General features: G+C 43.3%; 1 protein-coding gene across 5 annotated transcripts in view; it reads right to left on the bottom strand.

Moving 5' to 3' along the window:
- Positions 1-21,708, bottom strand: part of kazna (kazrin, periplakin interacting protein a) — a 135,382-nt gene that overhangs the window by 17,926 nt on the left and 95,748 nt on the right. For 3 of the 5 annotated variants that reach the window (XM_052059186.1, XM_052059187.1, XM_052059189.1), the window contains 4 exons: positions 11,019-11,210; positions 4,067-4,203; positions 2,545-2,715; positions 1,062-1,145 (listed from right to left, as the gene is read on the bottom strand). In XM_052059186.1, the coding sequence (XP_051915146.1) occupies positions 1,062-1,145; positions 2,545-2,715; positions 4,067-4,203; positions 11,019-11,210 (584 nt within the window). The remainder of the gene's footprint in view (positions 1-1,061; positions 1,146-2,544; positions 2,716-4,066; positions 4,204-11,018; positions 11,211-21,708) is intronic. The other 2 variants (XM_052059188.1, XM_052059191.1) reach the window with 1 other exon arrangement.

Here is a 21,708-nt window from a genome sequence, read left to right as displayed (position 1 = left end):
AGCATCCTTACATCAATTTGACTGTACTGTACGCTCTTTTACTAATTTACAAAAGCTCCTTTTCAATTTACTTTTCTTTTCAATGTTTGTAAATCTTGGGTTTGTAAATAATTTCAAATGTCATATTGTTGATGATGTGAAGCACCTTATATATGAAACGCCTAACGCCTAAGCTGCCTTGCCATGCCGAAAATGCTTTTACTCCAACTTCTTAGCCTTTCAGTCGAGATACTGCACTTCAACACTCCCCCTTGACGTCACCTACTAGTTTCCTATTTGAGCTTTTGCACCATCTTGTAGCCTGTTGGGACCGTAAAGACAGAACCAGGAAAGGTTCCACCCAAAAAACAAAAAAAAAAGACAAAAAAAAGGCAAACAAGGGTTCACTGCAATAATTTTCTTTTCATTTTGTCATTCAAACATTCTAGCGGGGGGTAGCTGTCCTATGGACGTTTTTACTTCTTTTTTTTTCATTGGCCTATGGGGCAGATTTCATTGAGCACCGCATAGTAAGAAGTGAATTTGACTTGCTTCTTAAATCACGAATGATGTGCATTGTCCACGCAATTTTTTTTATCACGGCCCACAATAAGATGTTAAAACTAATTTTGTCAGTCATTTTTTGTGTTAAACTCCGATAAGCACGTCAGGTAGATTATGCCTGAAATGCCTTCATCCCCACCCCCCCATGCCAAGCAGGAGGGCGCAAATCAACACCACCGCAATCAGGCTCCCTTGCAACCACCACCACTTCATTGCACCGGTCAAACAATCATCAATCCGGAGGGCTGACATGCAAAACAAAACAGAATCACAATTTCTGAAGAATTTCTGACTTTGAACTAAATCACATTTGGATCAATCACGAGGGGGTCGGGGGGTGGGACCTTGGCATCACTGCTGGTCAAATGACCGGGTTTGATTTGGGTGAGCTGGGGATTAGTCACACATGTATCCAAGCCAATAATTAGGGGATCTTTCCAAGGATCAAGGGAGGGTTAAGACAAGTTCAAGTCAAAGCCGAACAGGGCAGGGGGCGGGGTTGGGGGGGTCCATCTTACCGACATAACCCTCGGGGAGAAGTCCCTGTCCCCGAGCCGCTCAAACACCCGGAACTCCATTCTTTGATTGACACAGTTACTGATCTGAAGGGGAGGGGGTGGAGACATGAGGGAGGGCCATACTGGACATTCAAATTATTTAGCGATTCATTTCGTAGATATGTTACATACTATGGTCAGAGCACGATCTTTCTTTTTAAATCCTGTTTGTAAGCAAGATGACACAAAAACTACAAATCTGATTTTCATGAGACTTGAATGAAAGTAAAAAGCGCAATCATTGACTAGGAGATGAATCATCACTAAGAATTCGATTTGTGTCAACAAGATTGTGAATCGTGCTTTGGATCGCCATTTGAGGAAAAATGGATTCCACTACTTGGCTGCAAATAACCAGTGCTGCCGATTCGGTCTCGACTGTCAGAAAACCAACATGACATCAGCTCTACTGTATGTTAGATAGCATTTAATTCAATGTTTAACGTGAATGTAGTTTACAAAAAAAGATTACGGTCATATAAATGCTATGTAGCGCATTGGACAACTGGTATATTAAGATATTTTGTGATGTTTTCTTTAATCAATGTGAAAAACTGCTTTGAGATGATTGCATGACTTGTTGACTTGCTTGCCTAAGCAATTTCAGAGATGGACTCTGGAGCCTGCTTTGACGACTTCAGAGATAAACTCTTGAGCCTGCTTTGACGACTTTATAGTCTGCTTTGCTTGAATTGTCAAAACTTGATTGTGATCAATGCCACTTGATTACACAACAAACAGTGTGGCGTAGGGAGGGATGAGAATGGCCACTCACCCCTCCCGATGCACACGCTTTAGAGGATAAAAGGAGGGGAGCAATGCTCCTCAGCAGAGTCTGCTGTGGGTTAGCGTACGAACGCCCAGCTCGTATTGAAGCTCACTCTGCTGAGGGTGTTGGCTCTCCACCCTAATGGCATACGGTAAGGGTTCTTTAGCTTCATACAACTTGTTTGAACTGTGTTATCATTTCTGTGTGAGACCAATAAAGTGCCAATTGTTGGTGGCCAGAAGTGTCTTGTCGTTATTTCTGAGTGCCTATCTCCGACGATCCTTTATAAAACTTGATATTCATTCAAATTGAGTATCAGAAGTGTTTCAAAACAAGAACCTAGCAAAAAAAAAATGCGAAGAGACCACCGAGCATCCTGAAGAGATTTCAATGCAGACTCTTTTTAGTGCAGATCCAGATCAGGGTGGGATCGAGCAATTGTTGCCACCAGCGTGTTATTTTATTTAAGAAACAAATTGGCACTGACCATCTACTGTCACGTGATCCTTTCCTGAACCAGGAAGTAGCCTGTTGACTAATCAAGTGATAGATAAAGACACAAATAAGAGGTATTGTATTGTAGTTTTGGATGGATTGAAATTCAGTTTGGGATAGCGAGCCTTTATTTATTTATTTTTATTTCACGCCCCCTCCGTCTTCTAGCTCCCATCTCACCATGGCCAGTTCAGCCTCCAACTCCTTGATGCGGTTTTCCTTGAGGTCCAACTGCGTGCGCAGCATTCCCGTGTGCTCTGTGGCTTCCTTAGTCTGCCGCCTCAGGTCCCACTTCTCTCTCTCCAGCATGTCTTTCTCTTTGGCGAGAGCCTTCACCGCATCCTCGCTCTCCTGGTGAAGAACAGAAAGAGCCCGAAGTTGGTGCGTAAAGCGCAAAACAGCAAGAAAGTGCAATTCCCTGGGTCAATGGCCATATTGCTGACAGGTAGCAATCGCGAGGTACTCGGCATATAGGCCGCCCCGGGACTGTAAGCAGTATAACATTACAACAATTTGATTAGATGCTTACTTTTTAGTACATTTAAGGCAATGGCTCCAAACTACTGTGCCTCAGGCGTGCTGCGGCAAATTATTATCCAATTTTACTTAATTGGTCTGAAAGTTATTATTTCTTCACAACAACAAAAAAAAAGAAAGGCATCTTTGCGCATCCATGTATCTTTACGCCAGTGACGTATGCTGCCAGGCAGAACAATTCAACGCTCTTCCACTAGATGGCGGATTACAATTTACCATTTGTTACCGTTCATACGGAATAACAGCAATGGCTTCAGCTCAACAGGCCCAGAGTTCACACCGAGTAACTAAATTAAAATGACGTCATCGTTTATTTTAGTGTACATACATTTTGTGGCATTTTGATTTGACATAACATTTTAAGGAATAAATTTAACTCTGGCAGCTCCAACTCTGTCTATACTGTGTTGTAGTCATTGCTCCTTAAAAACAGAACTCAACTGCATTTCTAGAACAATTTAAAATAACCACCGCTGTATACAAAGTGATGCATATGGAGCAAAAAAAAAAAAAATCAGACAACAACAAACAATAAATGAATGATAAAGACAGTAGGAAGCACAAAAACAGGAAAACTAAAGATCAAGTCTCATGCTGAGTCAAAAGCCAAAGAATACAAATGAGTTTTGAGATGAGTTTTAAAGATGGGCAGCGATGGGGGCTTGCCTAACGTTCAGCGGGAGGTCATTCCAAAGAGAGGGACCGGCAACAGAAAAGGCTCCGTCCCCTCTGAGCATCCGCTTAGTTCTCGGTACCACTAATAGTGTCTGGTCACCAGACCTGAGGCACCGGGAAGATCCATCGGGGCGGAGGAGCTCAGAGATGTAAGGTGGAGCGAGGCCATTTAAAGATTTGAAAACAAATAATAGAATCATAAAAAGAACTCTAAAATGCATTGGGAGTCAGTGAAGGGATGCCAGAGCGAGCGTTATGTGCTCTCTCTGATACTAGTCAAGAAGCAAGCGGCAGCATTTTGGACCAACTGGAGAAGCTTAGTGGAGTAAAGTGCATTACAGTATAAAACAATAAAGACTGTGAAACACTAGACTGTCCTCCTATGGTTGAGGAAAACCAAATTTGTCCACTCAATGAGCATTCTAACCAACATTGCTATGAATGGGGGGGGGGGGGGGGGAGAAACCTGCTGATGCATTTAATCATGTACTTTTCTGTGCTGGTCGTAGTTGCGAATAAAATCACGTAGCTGCTCCTCTCGACTCTCCAGTGTGGAATAAAGTTGCTGCATCTGATTCACCAGGTCTGCCTTTTCCACCTTAAGACGCTTACGGTCTGACTTCATGGCTGATAGAAATGAAAGGCAGAGAGAGAGAGAGAGAGAGAGAGCATTGGTTAGCACTGAATTGTGTGCCTGCACAGGTTCATTGGTTAGACATGACTCAACATTTGTTGGAGCTCCTCTGCAACATCAGAAATTCCCCGGACTATTTCTGGTAATTGTCACACACAATAACCCTGGAACATTTGGTGCAATATTTACACAGTGCCTTTTCAAGTTGTTTTTTTTTCAAAGGCAATGTCGCATGTTGATTTTTGTTTGTGTTCACATCAATGGTTTCTGAAACCGATTAATGAGTAACAAGGCTATTTGAAAAGAACGAGGGGGGGACTTTTACACTGATTAATGAACAAAAAATAAAAGCACAGCATATTTTACATTTTACTTTGATTTAGTGGTCACCGTGAGGGCCAGTCAGAGATTTTGAGTGGGCGTGGGTGTGGGGTCTCGGTCTGTACTGTACTGTACCCAGGTCTGATATACAGACTTTAAAGGAACTGTTGAGAATTAAAAGCTAAGGTAACAACTGGTATTGGTATCTCTACAGCTGTTCCAGTTTGGGTGGCGCCTCCTGTTTGAATCTCTTCAAACTATCACGTACATCATTGTTGGCCCAGCTGTTAAGAGTTTTGACAAACTCTCTGGGATAAGTTTGTTTTTGAAGGACTGCTTCAAATTGACCCTAAATTATTCATTCATTCATTCATCTCCCGAGCCGCTTGATCCTCACTAGGGCCGCGGGGGGTGCTGGAGCCGATCCCAGCTGTCTCCGGGCAGTAGGCGGGGGACACCCTGAATCGGTTGCCAGCCAATCGCAGAGCACACAGAGACGAACAACCATTCACGCTCACACTCACACCTAGGGACAATTTAGAGTGTTCAATCAGCCTGCCACGCATGTTTTTGGAATGTGGGAGGAAACCGGAGCACCCGGAGAAAACCCACGCAGACCCGGGGAGAACATGCAAACTCCACGCAGGGAGGCCGGAGCTGGAATCGAACCCGGTACCACCCTAAATTAGTCACTTGAAAATAAAATGGCAGATTTCCTTTGCCCTTTTTAGGCATGGGGATTTTGGTTGCGTCTTCTCATGATAGACACGTCTACCAAATTTTATCTCGCGAAGTGAAACAAGCTTCAGGGGCTGATTTTTAAAAGATTCCGGAGGGTCGGTACAAAGACAATTTTTGATCGTTCAGTTTCTACCTGCAGGAACATGCCTGCAATTTCTGGGGTAAGTATAGGAAACCATTGAAAATGGGATCAAAATGAACCTCAGAATAATAACAAAACATTTCTAAGGCGTCTTTAAACTACTGTGGTTGGGCTTTAAATACATAATGATAGTGTAATAACAAGTTCCGGTGGAACCTTCAGACGGAATACCCCTGAGGCTATAAGATTGTTGTATCTTGTATTCGGAATGAATATATAGTGCAGTACAAAAGTGTGTACCGATTTGCATGTATGGGATGCTTTTCAGCGTTTACGGATGGGCAATCAACTCCAAGTCTTGACTTAGTCTCTGGTTCTTCAGTCTCATTGTCATACCGTGGAACGCACATTGATGATAAATAACCTGCTTTGACGTGTTTATTCACGGAATTTTTATATGTCCCAAAGACAATTGACTCATGTTCTCCCTTTGCTGTCAGCGTTACCCGTTACCCAAGCAGTTTTTATTTCCTCCTTTGGACAGACATTTGCCGACAGCTTCCATTGCTCATTTGTATTTTAAATGCTCTTTGTAGTCAGTCACTCTTTGTAAATCCATCTTTGACTTCATCGCTCGGCAATTATTCGTGGACGCAATTCCCGCGACTGCCGGGTACCGTCAAGGATCGTGTCAGTTTCCCCTCTTGATGCGCCTTCTTTGTTTACCTCACTTGTGCTGTGGGCCAGCTGTGTGTCTGTAAATGAACTTTCTAACAACTCCACTTTCACAAGTTGCATCTGGGGAGGCTGCTCTGGGAGCTGCAATGTCGTGCAAGGACAACGTCTGTCACTTTCTCACTAGATAAGAACAGCGCGATTAATGTTTTGAGGGCTACTTGTGAAAATAATTTGACCTTTTTTGTTCTTTCTCATTGCCGTAACCCTATTCAGGGGTTACCGCGGCGACTCATCCTTTTTCTATCTCTCCCAGTCCTCTGCATCTTCGGCTCACACTCCAATTATCCACAGGTCTTCTCACATCACATGGTTTTCCTCTTTGCCGCCTACCTGGCGGTAAAATTTCCCAGGATCCTCACACTCATATATCCACTGCCCCTGAGCTAAACATATCCAAACCATTTAAATCTGGACACTTTAAATTTGTGCCGAGCTCATCTCTGATCCGGTCCATCCCTGTCATTCCGAAAGAGAATCTCCACAATGTCACGTAGCGAGGTGGTGGTGGACCCCAAAAAGCAGGCAGGAGGGAGGAGCAGGGTGTATTTGAAGAATTGTATTTAAAACAAAGAAAACTAAATCCCACACACACAAAGTCCAAAGTATCAAACAAAATCCATGACTAAAGCTAAAACATAACAATGAACTAAACATGACAGAAACTAAGAGCAAATAGCAAGACACATGACAGTAGCAAGAAGCAACAATGACCCGACACCGAGTGTTCGGGCAGGAGTCCTTTTATACAACTAATTACCAAATGACAAACGGGTGTGCAGCCGCCGGGGGAGCCCTCCAGTGCCACCTGTTGGACCCTAAACCGAATCACGACCCACAACTTTAACTCTGGCACCTCCAACTCTGTCTAGAGCAGGGGTGTCAAACATAAGGCCCACTGGATAATCTAAATGTGAAAAAATTGCATAAAAGATACTGAATTAATATTTTTCATAAAATGCAATTCGTAGATTATCCACTAGGGGGGACACTGTTTTCTCTGTTGTTGTTAATATTATTGGAAAGTAGTCCGTATAGAATGCAGTCTCCTTGACTGATTTTTACTCCCTACAAAAGAACTTATGACTCCCTTTCTTCGTGTCTGCACCTCAACAGGTTTCTCAGACTAAAAAAACTCGGGGAAGCTCCGGTACGGGCGGAGTAAAAGCGCAAAGCTGGTTACACCTGCCTCACCGAACTCAGAGAGGCCTCTGAGATGAGCCACAAATGCCGTGGCTGTCTCGTATTCTGCACCTGTATCCGTTGGGCAACAGCTATCCGCCTGACGCCGGACGAGACAAGACGCCCACTGTGACTCGGTAAAAGGGCCCATTGATGGTCAGGACGTCCGCGACCTCTGTATATTTCATGAATACAGATGATGAAGGTGATCTTGTTGGGCCGAAGAACTGCGTGGGGAAAGCATTGGTTGACAGCCATATTGGCTCCTTCGCATACTGCTTTGTGTTAACCCTCAACATACGCTTACAACTGGGATATAAGGTGACCCTGAACTATAATTCACACCAATGTAGCCACTTATGTCTAGTTTGTGGACTGCTAGGTAACCGTTAGTAAAATCTCCAGGCAAGAAATACATCCAGGTTTGTTTCGAGACTTACTGACGTTAGCGCTAAGGGTACGAAAGTCGTACCTTTGAGGATACCAGGGCAGTGATTTTTTTTCCCATCAAGATTCACAAATACAGTAGATGAATAAATAAGTTTGACATCCGAATACCAATGTGAGAGAGAGAGAAAGAGGGACAAACATCATCTTTTAGATCTGAGCAACAGCTCAGAAAAAAAAGATTTGAGTAAAAGTAATCGATCATCTGACTGACTGGTGTGTTTTGGAGCCACGGTGTTTTCTTTTACATGCACTGAATGTTGACACCCAGTTTTAGATTGAAGTGTTGTTTTCCTGTGAAAGCGACGATTCTAGAAGATTGAGGCAATGACTATGCCCTACGGCTAAGAACAAGTAATTGTTTGTGATTTCATCCAGCAACAAAAAAACAAAAACAAACCACACACACAAATGAGAAACAATAAGAAGATTTATCAAGGGAAATAAGTGTTCTTCAGACTTAATTAGCCATTCTCTTTCACGACTTTGGGTGGGGGTGGTTGTTAGCTTATGGATGGTTTCAGTTCAGTGCAGTTCGCAACCCGAACTGTGACAAGAATACCCGTTTGTTGGGTTTGACGTTCACTTCCTGAATTGATTTTATTGTAAAATGTCTTGTTATTTAAGGAAAACTGACCCACTCACAAACCCACCAACACACCAATTGTTCAGCTTGGTGGCTTTGTGGCCTAAACGTGGACTGCGATTCCATTTTTTTCAAGGTGTCATGTGGTGTTCCACAGGGCTCAATTCTGGGCCTCTGCTGTTCTCGCTATATCTGCTCCCATTGGGTTCCATCTTAAGGAAACATGGTATTCCCTACCCCTGCTATGCGGATGACTGCCAGATCTATGTCCCACTGAGCAAGAAAGACGCCTTCTCATTAAGGCCACTTCTATCCTGTCTGGAAGAAATCAAAACCTGGATGGCACAAAATTTCTTGAAATTCAACGAAAAGAAGACAGACTCAGCATTACTTAGATTTGTTCTTGGTTTTACTGTTTGGTGCTTTCTACCGCCTTTATTACCGATTTGTCTTACTGTTTATTGTGCATGTTAAATTGCTCTATGTACAGCACTTTGTATGCAGCGATGGCTGTTTGAAAGTGCTCTACAAATACTGTTGACTTGACTTGACTTGACTTGAAGGTATCCGATCACCAGCTGAGGCATGACACGAGTGGCACAAGGAGATATAGAGAGGGAGCAGTTATTATTCGAGCAAGTAGATGTTGATTATAACACAAGTGCCTGGGTTCTATTTCCAAATCTCTTTCCAAACTGGCCCATAGCTCCCACTGCCAAAACCCTTGTGTTTTATGGAAACATCCGTTCCCGCAATGTGTTAAAAGCCTTTGTGTGCCGGCCCGCTTTCATGGTACTTTGCTCCTGAACAGCTTCAACTGCCCACACAGGAAGGGATACAGCATTGTATATCATTGGTCGCCAAACAGGAAATATGGATACTTCAGAGAGTTGATAAAGGCCGAGTTCTACTTTTTTTCTGTTGACACAAGAGCTTTAAGCATGCAAGACACCAAATTCCATCTTAAATGATTGCGGAGGTTCAAAAATCCTTTTTTTGGAGGAGGTTGTCAAGAGAGATCTTAATGCATGGGATATGTGTGTTATGTCTAAGAATACGAATAAGGAGCGCCATAACCTCCACTGGTTATGACGGATTCCTGACCCCGCAGCATTCATTTCAAGGTAATAAAGGAACGATTATTTTTTTTTTTTCTGAGTGCACCAAGAATCCTCTACCGTTTAAAATTGTTTACATATACGGTTGAACCTCGTTACAACATACCTACATAACAGATTTGTACATTAGAACGGGAATTCATTGTAGCCATTTCCAATAAAATGCCCACCAACTAGGAAGTATCATACAGTTTGAACATTTATTAAAAAAAAAACCACGAACATGAAACATAGTTTAAACACATCAATTACACACGGATATATGAATTGTATACTTTGTTATGCACGGAAAATCCTCCTGGATCCCCCGCACCCTGCCCACCACCTTTTTCAGCCACTCCCCTCAGGCAGACGCTACAGATCCATGCGCACCAAATCCAGTAGACACTTAAACAGGTTCTTCCTTGTGTGTTCTACATACTTGGACAATAAAGATGATTCTGATTCTGATTCTGTTCAAATTATCTAGCTGAAGTTTAGCAACAATTTTTATTCATATCACCGGATGAACATGAGGCATGAAAAACACAAATATTGCCATAACGTATTTTTAACGTATTTAACATATTTTTCCTCGTTCATGCCAGTTCTCTCTTTTTCTCCAAAGACGATCCATCCCCAGAAAAAGAAAACTTCCACAGTTAATGAGTAAAAGTTACCCCCAACAAACAGTGTAACTGACAATTTCCTGTTGCCCTCTTTCACACGCTGTTTTCATGCAAAAGCCTCTCCTCGCTTGACATTTCCGGACCTTATAAGCCGTACCAAATTCCCCTTCTTGAAGCTTTCATGAACAGCTGTCACGACATTGTGGGATTGCTCTTTTGTCAGTCGGGAGACTTTTACATTCCTTCGCAATGCAAAGATTTCGTGTATGATACAAGTCCAAATGAACTGTCAAGTAAAGACACAGTCCAGTAACTTGCGAGTTGAATTTCACATCCCGGTGGTTGCATCATCATCATCATAGTTGTATAACCCCTGGAAGCCACTGCTTGACACAACTGCCAAAAAGTATTTTTAACAGTCACGTCGACATACAGACCAATATCTGTCTTGCGTTTATCACAATGCTAAAATTATAACATAACATCATATGGGGAGCCCGAGAGACAAAAATCGTGACATTTGAGTGTTTCCAGCTTTACTAAACAAAACACCTGACAAGTCCAAAACACGAAGCGGTGGTCCATAATACGACCAATATGCAGCAGCTAACATCTCATTCTCATTACGGGAACATGAAAATAATCCCCCGCTTTCAGATCTGGTCATAAAAAATAAATAGACACTCCGCAGGCAAATTCTTAATTCTCTTTTAAGCATTGAACTTTCATGCACAGGAGGACGTACTGCAGCAAACCTCATCAAGGAAGAGGAACTCTGTTCATGTGTGCTAAAACCATAATAATACATATATATCGTGACTAATATCTCTTTGATATCATCAATTCAACCATTTCAAGGAATGAAAGGGAGCCCGACTCTTTATATTTAATTACCGTGACAATTACATGACAGCAGTTCATAAGGTTGACGTTATTGTGTATTTTCTAGAGCACACACAGCTAGTTGTTGCCCTTCTGAAGTTCTGACCTTGCAAAGCCTCCTTGGCTCGGTCCAGCTCCTGCTCCTTTTGGGCCACCTGCACGCGGAGCTCGGTGGCAGAAAGCACGTCGGCCGAACATCCTCCTTGGCTCTCCTCCAGGTCCTTACTCAACATATCCTTCATCTGGCGCAGCAGGTGCACCTCTTCCTGCAGTTGGGCCACTTCCTCGCGAAGTAGAACTACAAAACACACAGGAAGGTGGAGCGTCAAGAGGCTGAGGTCTCGAGATAACAAAGAGTGGACAGCCACCTATTTTTGCCCACATGACCTCCAGGTTGGCAAAGGCACATGCTTATAACACATTCATATATATGTATCTATACATGAAAGTCGACTTTAGCATAACAGTGCAGAGATTCTGACTCTGTCCTCCCTGTGTGGGAGTTTGCATGTTCTTCCCGCGCCTGCGTGTGTTTTCTCCGGTAACTCCGGTCCCCCCCACATTCCAAAAACATGCATGACAGGTTAGTGGAACACTCTAAATGTTCCCAGTGTGGGACAAATAAAGGTTATCTTATCTTAAATCAGTGGTCCCTAATCCCCGGGCCGTGGACCGGTAGTGGTCCATGTGTCATTTGGTACCGGGATGCGCAGAAAGAATAAATAACTTGCATAACTTCAGTTTTAGTCGGCTTCACAGTGCAGAGGTACCGGGTTCGATTCCAGCTCCGGCCTCCCTGTGTGGAGTTTGCATGTTCTCCCCGTGGGTTTTCTCCGGGTGCTCCGGTTTCCTCCCACATTCCAAAAACATGCGTAGCAGGCTGATTGAACACTCTAAATTGTCCCTAGGTGTGAGTGTGAGTGCGAATGGTTGTTCGTTTCTGTGTGCCCTGCGATTGGCTGGCAACCGATTCAGGGTGTCCCCCGCCTACTGCCCGAAGACAGCTGGGATAGGCTCCAGCACCCCCGCGACCCTAGTGAGGATCAAGTGGCTCGGATGATGAATGAATGAATGAACTTCAGTTTTATTTATTTCGCAATTTGAAAGATTTTTTTATTTTGAAAAACTACCGGATTCTCAGTTACATCCGTCTACACAATACGTGATAGGTTACCACGATGGTGAGTCGTATTTTTCGCGCACTTTGTATTTGTGGCGAATCTTATTTTGAAGCCACGTTTAAACATCACCACAATGATCAGAGAGCATTGCGGCGTCGCTTGCGTTTATTATTACATTTATAAAATATCACAGTTTTCATGCAGGTCTTATCATATTGTTTTGTTGTATTTATCCGACACACCTTAAAGGCCGGTCCCTAAAAATATTGTCTGACGTTAAACCGGTCCGCGGAACAAAAAAGGTTGGGGACATCTGTTCTAAATTGTCCGTAGAAGTGACTGAAAGTAAGAATGGCTGTTCGTCTATGTGTGCCCTTGCGATAGGCTGGCAACCAGTTCAGGGTGTCCCTCGCCTACTGCCCGAAGACGGCTGGGATAGGTTTCAGCACGCCGCACGTAAGGATAAACGGATGAGAAAATGGATGGATGGATATTCCAGTAGTTGTGCTTCTGCATGCACAGAAGGTAGAGGTTATTATATAGAAAATGCCTATTATATGCATAATGCCTGTAGGTACAGAAAAAAAAGGTAAATGCTTCACTGTCAAACAGATTATTAAATACAAAAGCGAGACTTTAGGGATTTTCTTTTTTTGAGGCTGACAATGAAAAAGGAAAAAAAACCCCATCTATTTATTTATAATTATCTATTTAGCAATCTAAACTCCATCACTGGTAATATGGGCAACATAAACTAAAAAGATAATCAAAATCAGCACATTTTTGGAACTTTTGTTGGCAACAAATGGTGCAAATGGAGACTAATGGCATCTGATCTTTTTCTGCGCATGGAGCAGCAAACCAATATGTGCACTGGGGATCATCTCTCGCTGCCTCCATTCCATCTGACTGTCCTAAACTGGCTGAGCCCCCATTGTGATTATGGCTCACTGAAACAGTAAATTGAACCTCCATCGCTTGCCATTCATGTAAGTGACTGCTTAAATCTTCACACTTGGACAATATAGCGAGAACGAGCACCTGCGCTTGCCGTCAGTGAATTATGGATGCGATTGCCGTCATTTCCTACTTGTATGATTTAGGGCAAATAGATTGAACTGACGCCTTCGATAATACAGCAGCCTTTGCGGGACAGCTTTGCGGCAGCAGAAAACGGTCAAAGTGGTTTTGAAATATCAGTGCATCGCTTGGGATATACAATCAGTCTCTTCTGACATCATAAACGTGTGTAGAAATGTTTTGAAAGTTGTTTTTTTTCCTGACTTGATTAGCCTTTGAGCGTTCACAGTCCCTTAAATAGTTACTGGAGATGAACAGCAAGTTTAACTGCAGAGAGCTTTTTTTTTAAGCCATGAGTTCTTAAAACTTTTTATGTATGTACAAATTCACCTGGTTGTGTTTTTTTTTTCTGTCCAAACCATCCTCAACTATTTATTACCTGAATAGCTTTTATGTGTTTTTCCGAAATGCCTTTTCGTAAAAACACCCTCAAATGCCAAAAAGTGGCGCCAAAGTCCTGTTAAATAGTCGCTTATTTTGAGAAAAAAAAATTTCAAAATCAAATCTATTTGAGGTGTAATGTTGTAATATGGGGCGGCCCGGTAGTCCAGTGGTTAGCACGTCGGCTTCACAGTGCAGAGGTACCGGGTTCGATGCCAGCTCCGGCCTCCCTGTGTGGAGTTTGCATGTTCTCCCCGGCCTGCGTGGCTTTTCTCCGGGTGCTCCGGTTTCCTCCCACATTCCAAAAACATGCATGGCAGGCTGATTGGACGCTCTAAATTGTCCCTAGGTGTGAATGTGAGCGTGGATGGTTGTTCGTCTCTGTGTGCCCTGCGATTGGCTGGCGACCGATTCAGGGTGTCCCCCGCCTACTGCCCAAAGACAGCTGGGATAGGCTCCGGCACCCCACGCGACCCTAGTGAGGATCAAGCGGCTCGGAAGATGAATGAATGAATGTTGTAATATGAGTTTAAAATGGTAATGGTGAAAATCATGTGTTGGGATCATAGTTGGCAGTATTTTTAAAGCTTAAACTGATTAAAAAAAATACAATGGGCATCAATTGTGTGTGTTTTTTTTTTTCGATTCACGGAACGGCTTGATTACTGAACAAAATGAGGACAGAGTCCTGCAACCCCACAGCTGCTCATACCTGGGAAGCTCCATAATAAACCTGTCAGTTAATCACCATTATGTCAATTGCAATACTGCACTCGCTCGTAACTAACCGTTATTAAAAAAAACAACAACAAAAAAACAGGTTCTTACACACTTTGCTTCATTTTCAATTACACATTTGTTTAATGGACATTTTAAAACCAATTCAATGAATGGCTAATGACACTTATTCATGTGCGCTCACAAAATATCACATCTCAAACCCAAAAGTTTGGTGCCCCTTTCGTCACAATATAGAACAAGATAAACATGAGAAACGCAACGCTAATAACGGAGCAGGGCCGAACCTCATTTTAGCAGCACTGATAGCTGCAACTACCTTTCCTATTTGAACAGCACGGGTGTTTTAAGGACACGGGTGCAAGGATTTGCTCAGGTTCTTAACAAATAAAATTGCTTTTGGATAATACACCAATGGAAGCCCTCCATCGGTCTGAGTCACACTCACCTTCTTTTTCTCCCATGTTCACAAACACACACACACACACAAAAAAAGCAGAAATTGGAAATAAATAAATCAATAAATAAGTGGAAAACATTCAGCAGTTTGTCACCGAAGCCATCGGCCAGGACGCAGATGAAATTGGACTTGGCTGATTTGAGATTGGAAGTCGAAAAATGATCGTGAATGACACCGCCGCGTGTGTGTACAGTATGTGTGCGTGCTTCTCTGTGTGAGATCCTGTTGCGGTGGCACCATCGTCACTTCGCGTGGTCTGTACAGAGAGTGTGAACACATGAACTGCCATGACATGATGGAGCAGCGACACTAACACGGAACCTCCAGAGATGACTTGGATGTAATTTGCTCTCATTATGTTTGTGTCGCCTTAATTAAAACAATGCGCTGCTGCGCACATTGTTATGGTGATGACTACAGATAAATGGCAACATAGTTACCACAACAAGAGCGCCTCCATACACGGCGTGCATATCTAATGGCACGCTCCGATGACAATATGATTAATAACAGCAAAGATGAATGCCGTAATGAAGTATCCTCAGCAAAAACGAAAAAAAAAAAAAAAAGATACATTGTGACTTGAACCTTTTCAGCAACACTGGTCACTGCAGTGGACAGATATTCAAAAGTTGCTCCAACCCAAAAATCTGGATGTAGGTTATCATAAATCGTGCATTGAAGGGTTGAAAGTTAGTTTGAATTCGACTCGTTTACGGTTTTTGGCACAGGAAACGTAAGGGGAAAAACAGGCCAAAGCAATTAAAGCAGTGCTTCATAACCGTCTTTGAGGTACCGAACCCAACCAGTTAATATGCACATTCATCGAAACTTTTCATTAGTGAATTTTATTTTTTTTACAAATTCAAGATATTGAAAAAAAAACATTTATTAAAAACAGAAAGGGCGGCCTGGTAATCCAGTGGTTAGCACGTCGGCTTCACAGTGCAGAGGTACCGGGTTCGATTCCACCTCCGGCCTCCCTGTGTGGAGTTTGCATGTTCTCCCCGGGCCTGTGTGGGTTTTCTCCGGGTGCTCCGGTTTCCTCCCACATTCCAAAAACATGCGTGGCAGGCTGATTGAACACTCTAAATTGTCCCTAGGTGTGAGTGTGAGTGCGAATGGTTGTTCGTTTCTTTGTGCCCTGCGATTGGCTGGCAACCGATTCAGGGTGTCCCCCGCCTACTGCCCGGAGACAGCTGGGATAGGCTACAGCACCCCCCGCGACCCTAGTGAGAATCAAGCGGCTCGGAAGATGAATGAATGAATAAAAACAGAAAAAAGTAAATAAAATTTTAAGGGCCATGGAAACGTTTTTTTTTTTGTAATTGAACGACATACTACGAATACGAAGTGAACTAAATTTCCCACAGCACTGATTGGACAAGCAATGTCATGTGATCATCTGCAGCCAGTGATGGCCAAGCGGGCGTGTCATAACTAATTGACATGTTGAGTCGGGTGTGTCTTAACCTCCATGGTAGATGCTCCGTCGAACCCCTCAGACCGATTCACCGAAACCCCTGGGGTTCGATCGAACCCAGGTTAAGAACCACTGAATTAAAATATTACTTTGGCGCCATATGGTAGATTCTTGTTGTCGTTAAGTTTAATTCACCGATCATGTTTTTTCATTTGCCTTGCATATTTTCGGTTTTGTTTTCTGTCAAAAGTGAAAGAATGCGGCTGCTTCTTGACGTTTTGAATTTGCCTGTATTCCCTAACACGTATTTTGGTGTTGAAATACCAAAAGGTTCCATAATACAATTTGTGCAAAGTGCTAGCCAAGTTGTGCTAGTGCATTATTTAAGCTAGTATGCTAGTTAATACAGGCGGCCAGGTAGTCCAGCGGTTAGCATGTCGGCTTCACAGTGCAGAGGTACCGGTTTCAATTCCAGGTCCGGCCTCCCTGTGTGGAGTTTGCATGTTCTCCCCGGACCTGCGTGGGTTTTCCCCGGGTGCTCCCGCTTCCTCCCACATTCCAAAACATGCGTAGCAGGCTGACTGAATACTCTAAATTGTCCCTAGGTGTGAGTGTGAGCGCGGATGGTTGTTCGTCTCTGTGTGCCCTGCGATTGGCTGGCAACCGATTCAGGGTGTCCCCCGCCGACTGCCCGGAGACAGCTGGGATAGGCTCCAGCACCCCCCGCGACCCTCGTGAGGATCAAGCGGCACAGAAGATGAATGAATGAATGAAAAGGTTCCATAATACAATTTGTGGAAAGTGCTAGCCAAGTTGTGCTACTGCATTATTTAAGCTAGTATGCTAGTTAATACGATTAGGGAGTCTCCTGTGAAGGTGGTTTGCTTGCGTTGAATAATCTCACCACTTTATACCGTACCCGTATGATCATAATTGTGTAGAAGCATGGCGTTGATGCTTTATGATCCTCGCTATGTTTCAGGTGCTTGACTGCCATCTTGGCCCAATTTGACTTTTTTCTATCAATAATCTTGGCCTGGCTCAGCCCCAATCTTCCATGAATGATGGGGGTTCACTGGATCTGAATTTCTTTGAATGCACCCGTGTGGTACCGATGTGTATTCTCAAGGCAACAATGGAGCCCATCAACATTTATCAGCCATGACAACTTCTATCCAGTGCCAATTTCCTCAGTGGAGCATATTAAATGTTCATATATCACCGTATTAAATAAATAAAAAAGAAAACCCAGAGTGATGTTTTTCCTGACATTCAGTGATGTTCCCTCTGTGTTGCACGAAATGCATTTCTCACTAATGCCAAGCATGTCCTTGAAACAAGAAAGCAGCCACAGTGGAAATTGTTTAAAATGGAAATCATATATTTGTATCTTTACAGATGCAGGAATTTCAGACTATACATTCTGCTCTACCGCATGTAACGGGGTTGAACTTTTACGTTCATCTCTGGAACGAACGGCCGTGGCACCGAAAAATCTCAGCCAGCATTGGGCCGATACCCTTTGTAACGATTTGGTCAAATCATTTTGTTTGTTTTAACAAACATGAAAAGCCAATACGAGTTAATCAGTGACATCTTAAAACAAAATCTGCATCTCAGACAGCTCACTTTTCGGAACATGGCGTGCACGCAAGCATTTCAAGAAGTTAAGCACAGTAACACAAACAAACAACAAAAGACACCGCCTCAGCTTTGACAACAAGCAACGGAGCGTGTAGTGACACTGGTATCTATCGACGACAAGATTTTCCCTCGTTGAGGCTGGTTATTCATTTAGGGGGTTAAAAAAAAAACAAGGCCATGAATAAACCATCAACTGCAGATTTTGAGACTCTCCTGAGCTGAGGCCTCGGTTAGTAACGCGTCATTCTCATGTGACATCTCGCGTGACAGCACTTCAATCTCAACGGTCTTGTGCGACTGTTGAGGCAGTTCTTTCCGAAAAGTAGCATTCGAACATCCAAGGTTCCGCTAGAATACTGCATTCTTTGGAAGTTGGAAATAGCGGAGATTGTGGAAAATAAGCTGCGAGGAGAGCTGCCTGAATGTCGGCCTCTATAAAAACCGTGAGGTAGATTTGTATACGGCAAACTGCAAGCCGCTGATAGCAAATTCATGAGCGGCTCGTGACGATAGCAGGTGTGAGTGATGAGGGCGGCTTTCAGAGAGGGTCTGCGGGTGCTTGGAAAGCGGGATTAGTGAGTCAATTCTCATGAGCTGAACAATCTCCCTGTGTCGCTGGAGGCAATGAAAGGGTCAGAGCTGATGAAAATGAGAAAGGATGGAAGGAGGAAAAAAAAAACCCAACTTGGCCCAGGGCACTTCATTTCAGAAATCAAACTAATAGTTTGTATCACTTGCTGGCGGTGATGATGATGATGAAAAAAACGAAACAAAACAAAAAAAACATTGAATTTGTCATGACTTGCTATTTCTAGATGAAGGGAAAAAAGCCGTTTCTGAGGTCTGCACTTATTATTTTTTTTAAACATTTATGCTTACATATTCCCGATGACGTCATGTATCCCATCAGTTGCGAGAGTACCGTATTTTCCACACTATAAGGCGCTTTGGAGTATAAGGCGCACTTTCAATTAATCTCCTAGTTTAAAACTGTTTTCATGAATAGGGCACACCGCATGGAATAGAAGGGACAAGAGTGGCTGAGGTTGCGTTATGCATCCACTAGATGGAGCTATGCTAAATACAATGGAAATCAGCTTTATTTCAATAGTGTTTTCGCATCCACTGCAGCTGTAACAAAGTGCTGTACAGAAAATTTTAAATATTACGTCCAAGAAATCAGAATATCGATCCGTATATAAGACCCATCGGACTATAAGGTGCACTGTCAGTTTTGGGGAAAAGTGAAAATTTTTAGGTGTGCCTTATAGTGCCGAAAATACGGTATATCGTTAAAAATGGATGCAGGGCTTCCCAAACAATTTATCGAAAAATAAAGGCAGGACGCAAAACAGTTTAGTGATATTGTCCATTTTCCTGACATGTTTTCAGGGACCGAAATACAAACAAATAATTTGAAAAAAGATTACTCACTATTAGCTACACTTTAACGAACCGCGGTCGTTTGGGTTCCGACAAGTATCATGAGTGTAAAGTATGACAGCAAAGACACATTGCAGTGTCACAGAGTTTATGATAAATAAAGTTGTCTTTAACACGCAGTTGTCGTCTGTGAATTATTGGATTGTATTAACGCATTACACATCGTAGTTGGCAGCCATTTTATTGGAAACGGTTGCAACAAACTACCGTTATACAGATTCGCTATTTCCCTCGAGTTACATTGTAGCCATGTTTGATGGATGGATATTGTAAATAAAAATTGTTATTTTAAGCACTTCTAACCCCCCCACACCCCCAAAAAAATGAATTGATCAGAATAAAATGCTTCACATCAAAGGCCATGAGCTAACAACGTTGATCAGCGCATGAGTAGCTCCGCTCCCATCAGTCACTCGCTAGATCAAGAGCTGTACATCCCGCCGTCTGACATCCGCATGCCTGGAAGCGAGACTATTTCATGCTTCAAGTCCTTGCAGCGGTGACGATTGAACTTGAGAGAGCGGGGTTAAAGCCACACTCGACTCATTTGTGAGCAGACAAGTGATCAGAGGGAACGATAGGCTGTAATTTTCACATTCCACAACAATCTCTGCGTGTTGGCCTTGTGGCCGCCGATGCTATCACTTAGAATATCTACAATTGGCGTCGCTGAAAAACAGAGACGGAATTTCCTGGATTTCAAGACAAAGGTGGAATCGATTGCTTTGGTTTTTTTTTTTCAGGTTGTACTTTGTACTCCAGACAGATTGTGAACCATGAAAACTTGGGTAGAGCAAATGTATTTTAGTTACGTATATTTATCACAAACGAGGTTTGACCACTTTTTAGCCACACGTTCAAATAATTACAATACAATACAATACAATACAATACAATACAATACATGCTGATTTATATAGCGCTTTCACAACAGCGGCAGCTGTAACAAAGCGCTTTACAAAACAGTTAACATAAAGTAAAATAATAAACACAACACATAACATAAAACACGGACAGTCATGCAGTTCTAACCACTTTTCCATCACACGCTTTGTTGTTTGAAGCGGTTTGAGATGAAAGAGGAGAGAATCAAAGTTTCCTTTAACCAGTGGATCAGAGACGTCATGCTCAAAATGTGCACACGTCGGCTACAGGCTAAGTTTCAAAGTCAACAAGAAGCTGTAGCATCCATTGACGAAAAAAGAGATTGGTTCACTTCTCCTGTCCCATGGAAATCCATTTCAATTCCAAGCGGCGACTCACGGTTCCAAATACGCATTGGCGCTCTTCGCCAACGCTCCTCTCACCTCATCCTCAACTTCAGCGGCCATCCATCTAGCTGCAACAACGCCAACTGTCCAACAGCGCTGACATTGCCAAATCGCGCCACTGAACAAATCGGGGTTGTGAAAAATGCTGCCCATTACTGGCGCAAAAAACACAAGCGCCCCAGGTCTGTCCAGCACCGACAGTCAATGGCGCCGACATTCCTCCCAATCAAAATCTGTGCTGGTACAGGCGTGCTGCCGAGAAGGCGCAACCACCAAGCACAGATACTGCTCCTTTGACGAATGTCGTGGCCAAAAAGCAGTGACTAGGTGCGACTTACCATTCGGCAAATGGAGGCAGTTACTTGGGCCCCCGATATTTGCAGGGACCGCCAAAGGTCTCTGGAGAATCGACGGATAGCAACGTTGTGAGCAATGTGCCTAACTGAGAAGAGCATGCGCTAAACGCTTTTGCCAGTACTAGCGCTGCAGTCTGTGTCAGCCGAGGAGGATGCTGGCTCTGAATTTAGAATTTTCTCAAATGCAATTTTTTTTGTCCATCCGTCCATCCGTTTTCTGATCCACTGATCCTTTCGAGGCTCGCGGGCGTGCTCGAGCCTTTCCAAGGTGTCTTTGGGCAGCAGGCGGGGTAGTGGTACACACTGAACTGGTCGCTCGCCAATCGCAGGGCACGCAGCGACGAACAAACATTCGCGCTCACACCTCGGGACAATTTCGAGTGCTCAATCAGCCTGCCATGCATGTTTTGGGGATGTGGGAGGACATAGGAGTACCCGGAGAAAACCCACGCAGGCATGGGGAGAACATCCAAACTCCACACAGGAAGGGTGCCAGAATCGAACCTTTGGGGCCCCCCAAATGATTACTAGCTACGCCCCTGGACAGCATGATGACTGAACAATTTAGCAGCATTTTTTTTGTTCTCAGAAAAGTTCTTTGAGGGGGGGAAATAAGATCTAACATTGCTTTTCAAATGAATTTACAATAAGCCAACGATTACGAGTTAATTTTCCCCGAGGACAATTCTTTGAAGGCGCAGCACTAGTCTGCACTCTGGATTAAAACGTAATCCCTTGATAACATTTGCTTTGGTGAGATTAAGCAGCGTTTTCCCAGAAACTGGATTGAGGTTGTGGTTATGACATGCGGGTAGATTTGTTGTTTGTGATTAAGGTGTGCTAGTTGCTTGGGGCTCTTGAAAACAACTCGACAAGCGT

This window comes from Hippocampus zosterae, chromosome 2 (genome assembly GCF_025434085.1).
Source record: "Hippocampus zosterae strain Florida chromosome 2, ASM2543408v3, whole genome shotgun sequence".
Taxonomy (NCBI): Eukaryota; Metazoa; Chordata; class Actinopteri; order Syngnathiformes; family Syngnathidae; genus Hippocampus; species Hippocampus zosterae.
The sequence above is the reverse complement of the archived record's forward strand: the minus strand, read 5'-3'. Positions and strand labels throughout refer to the sequence as shown.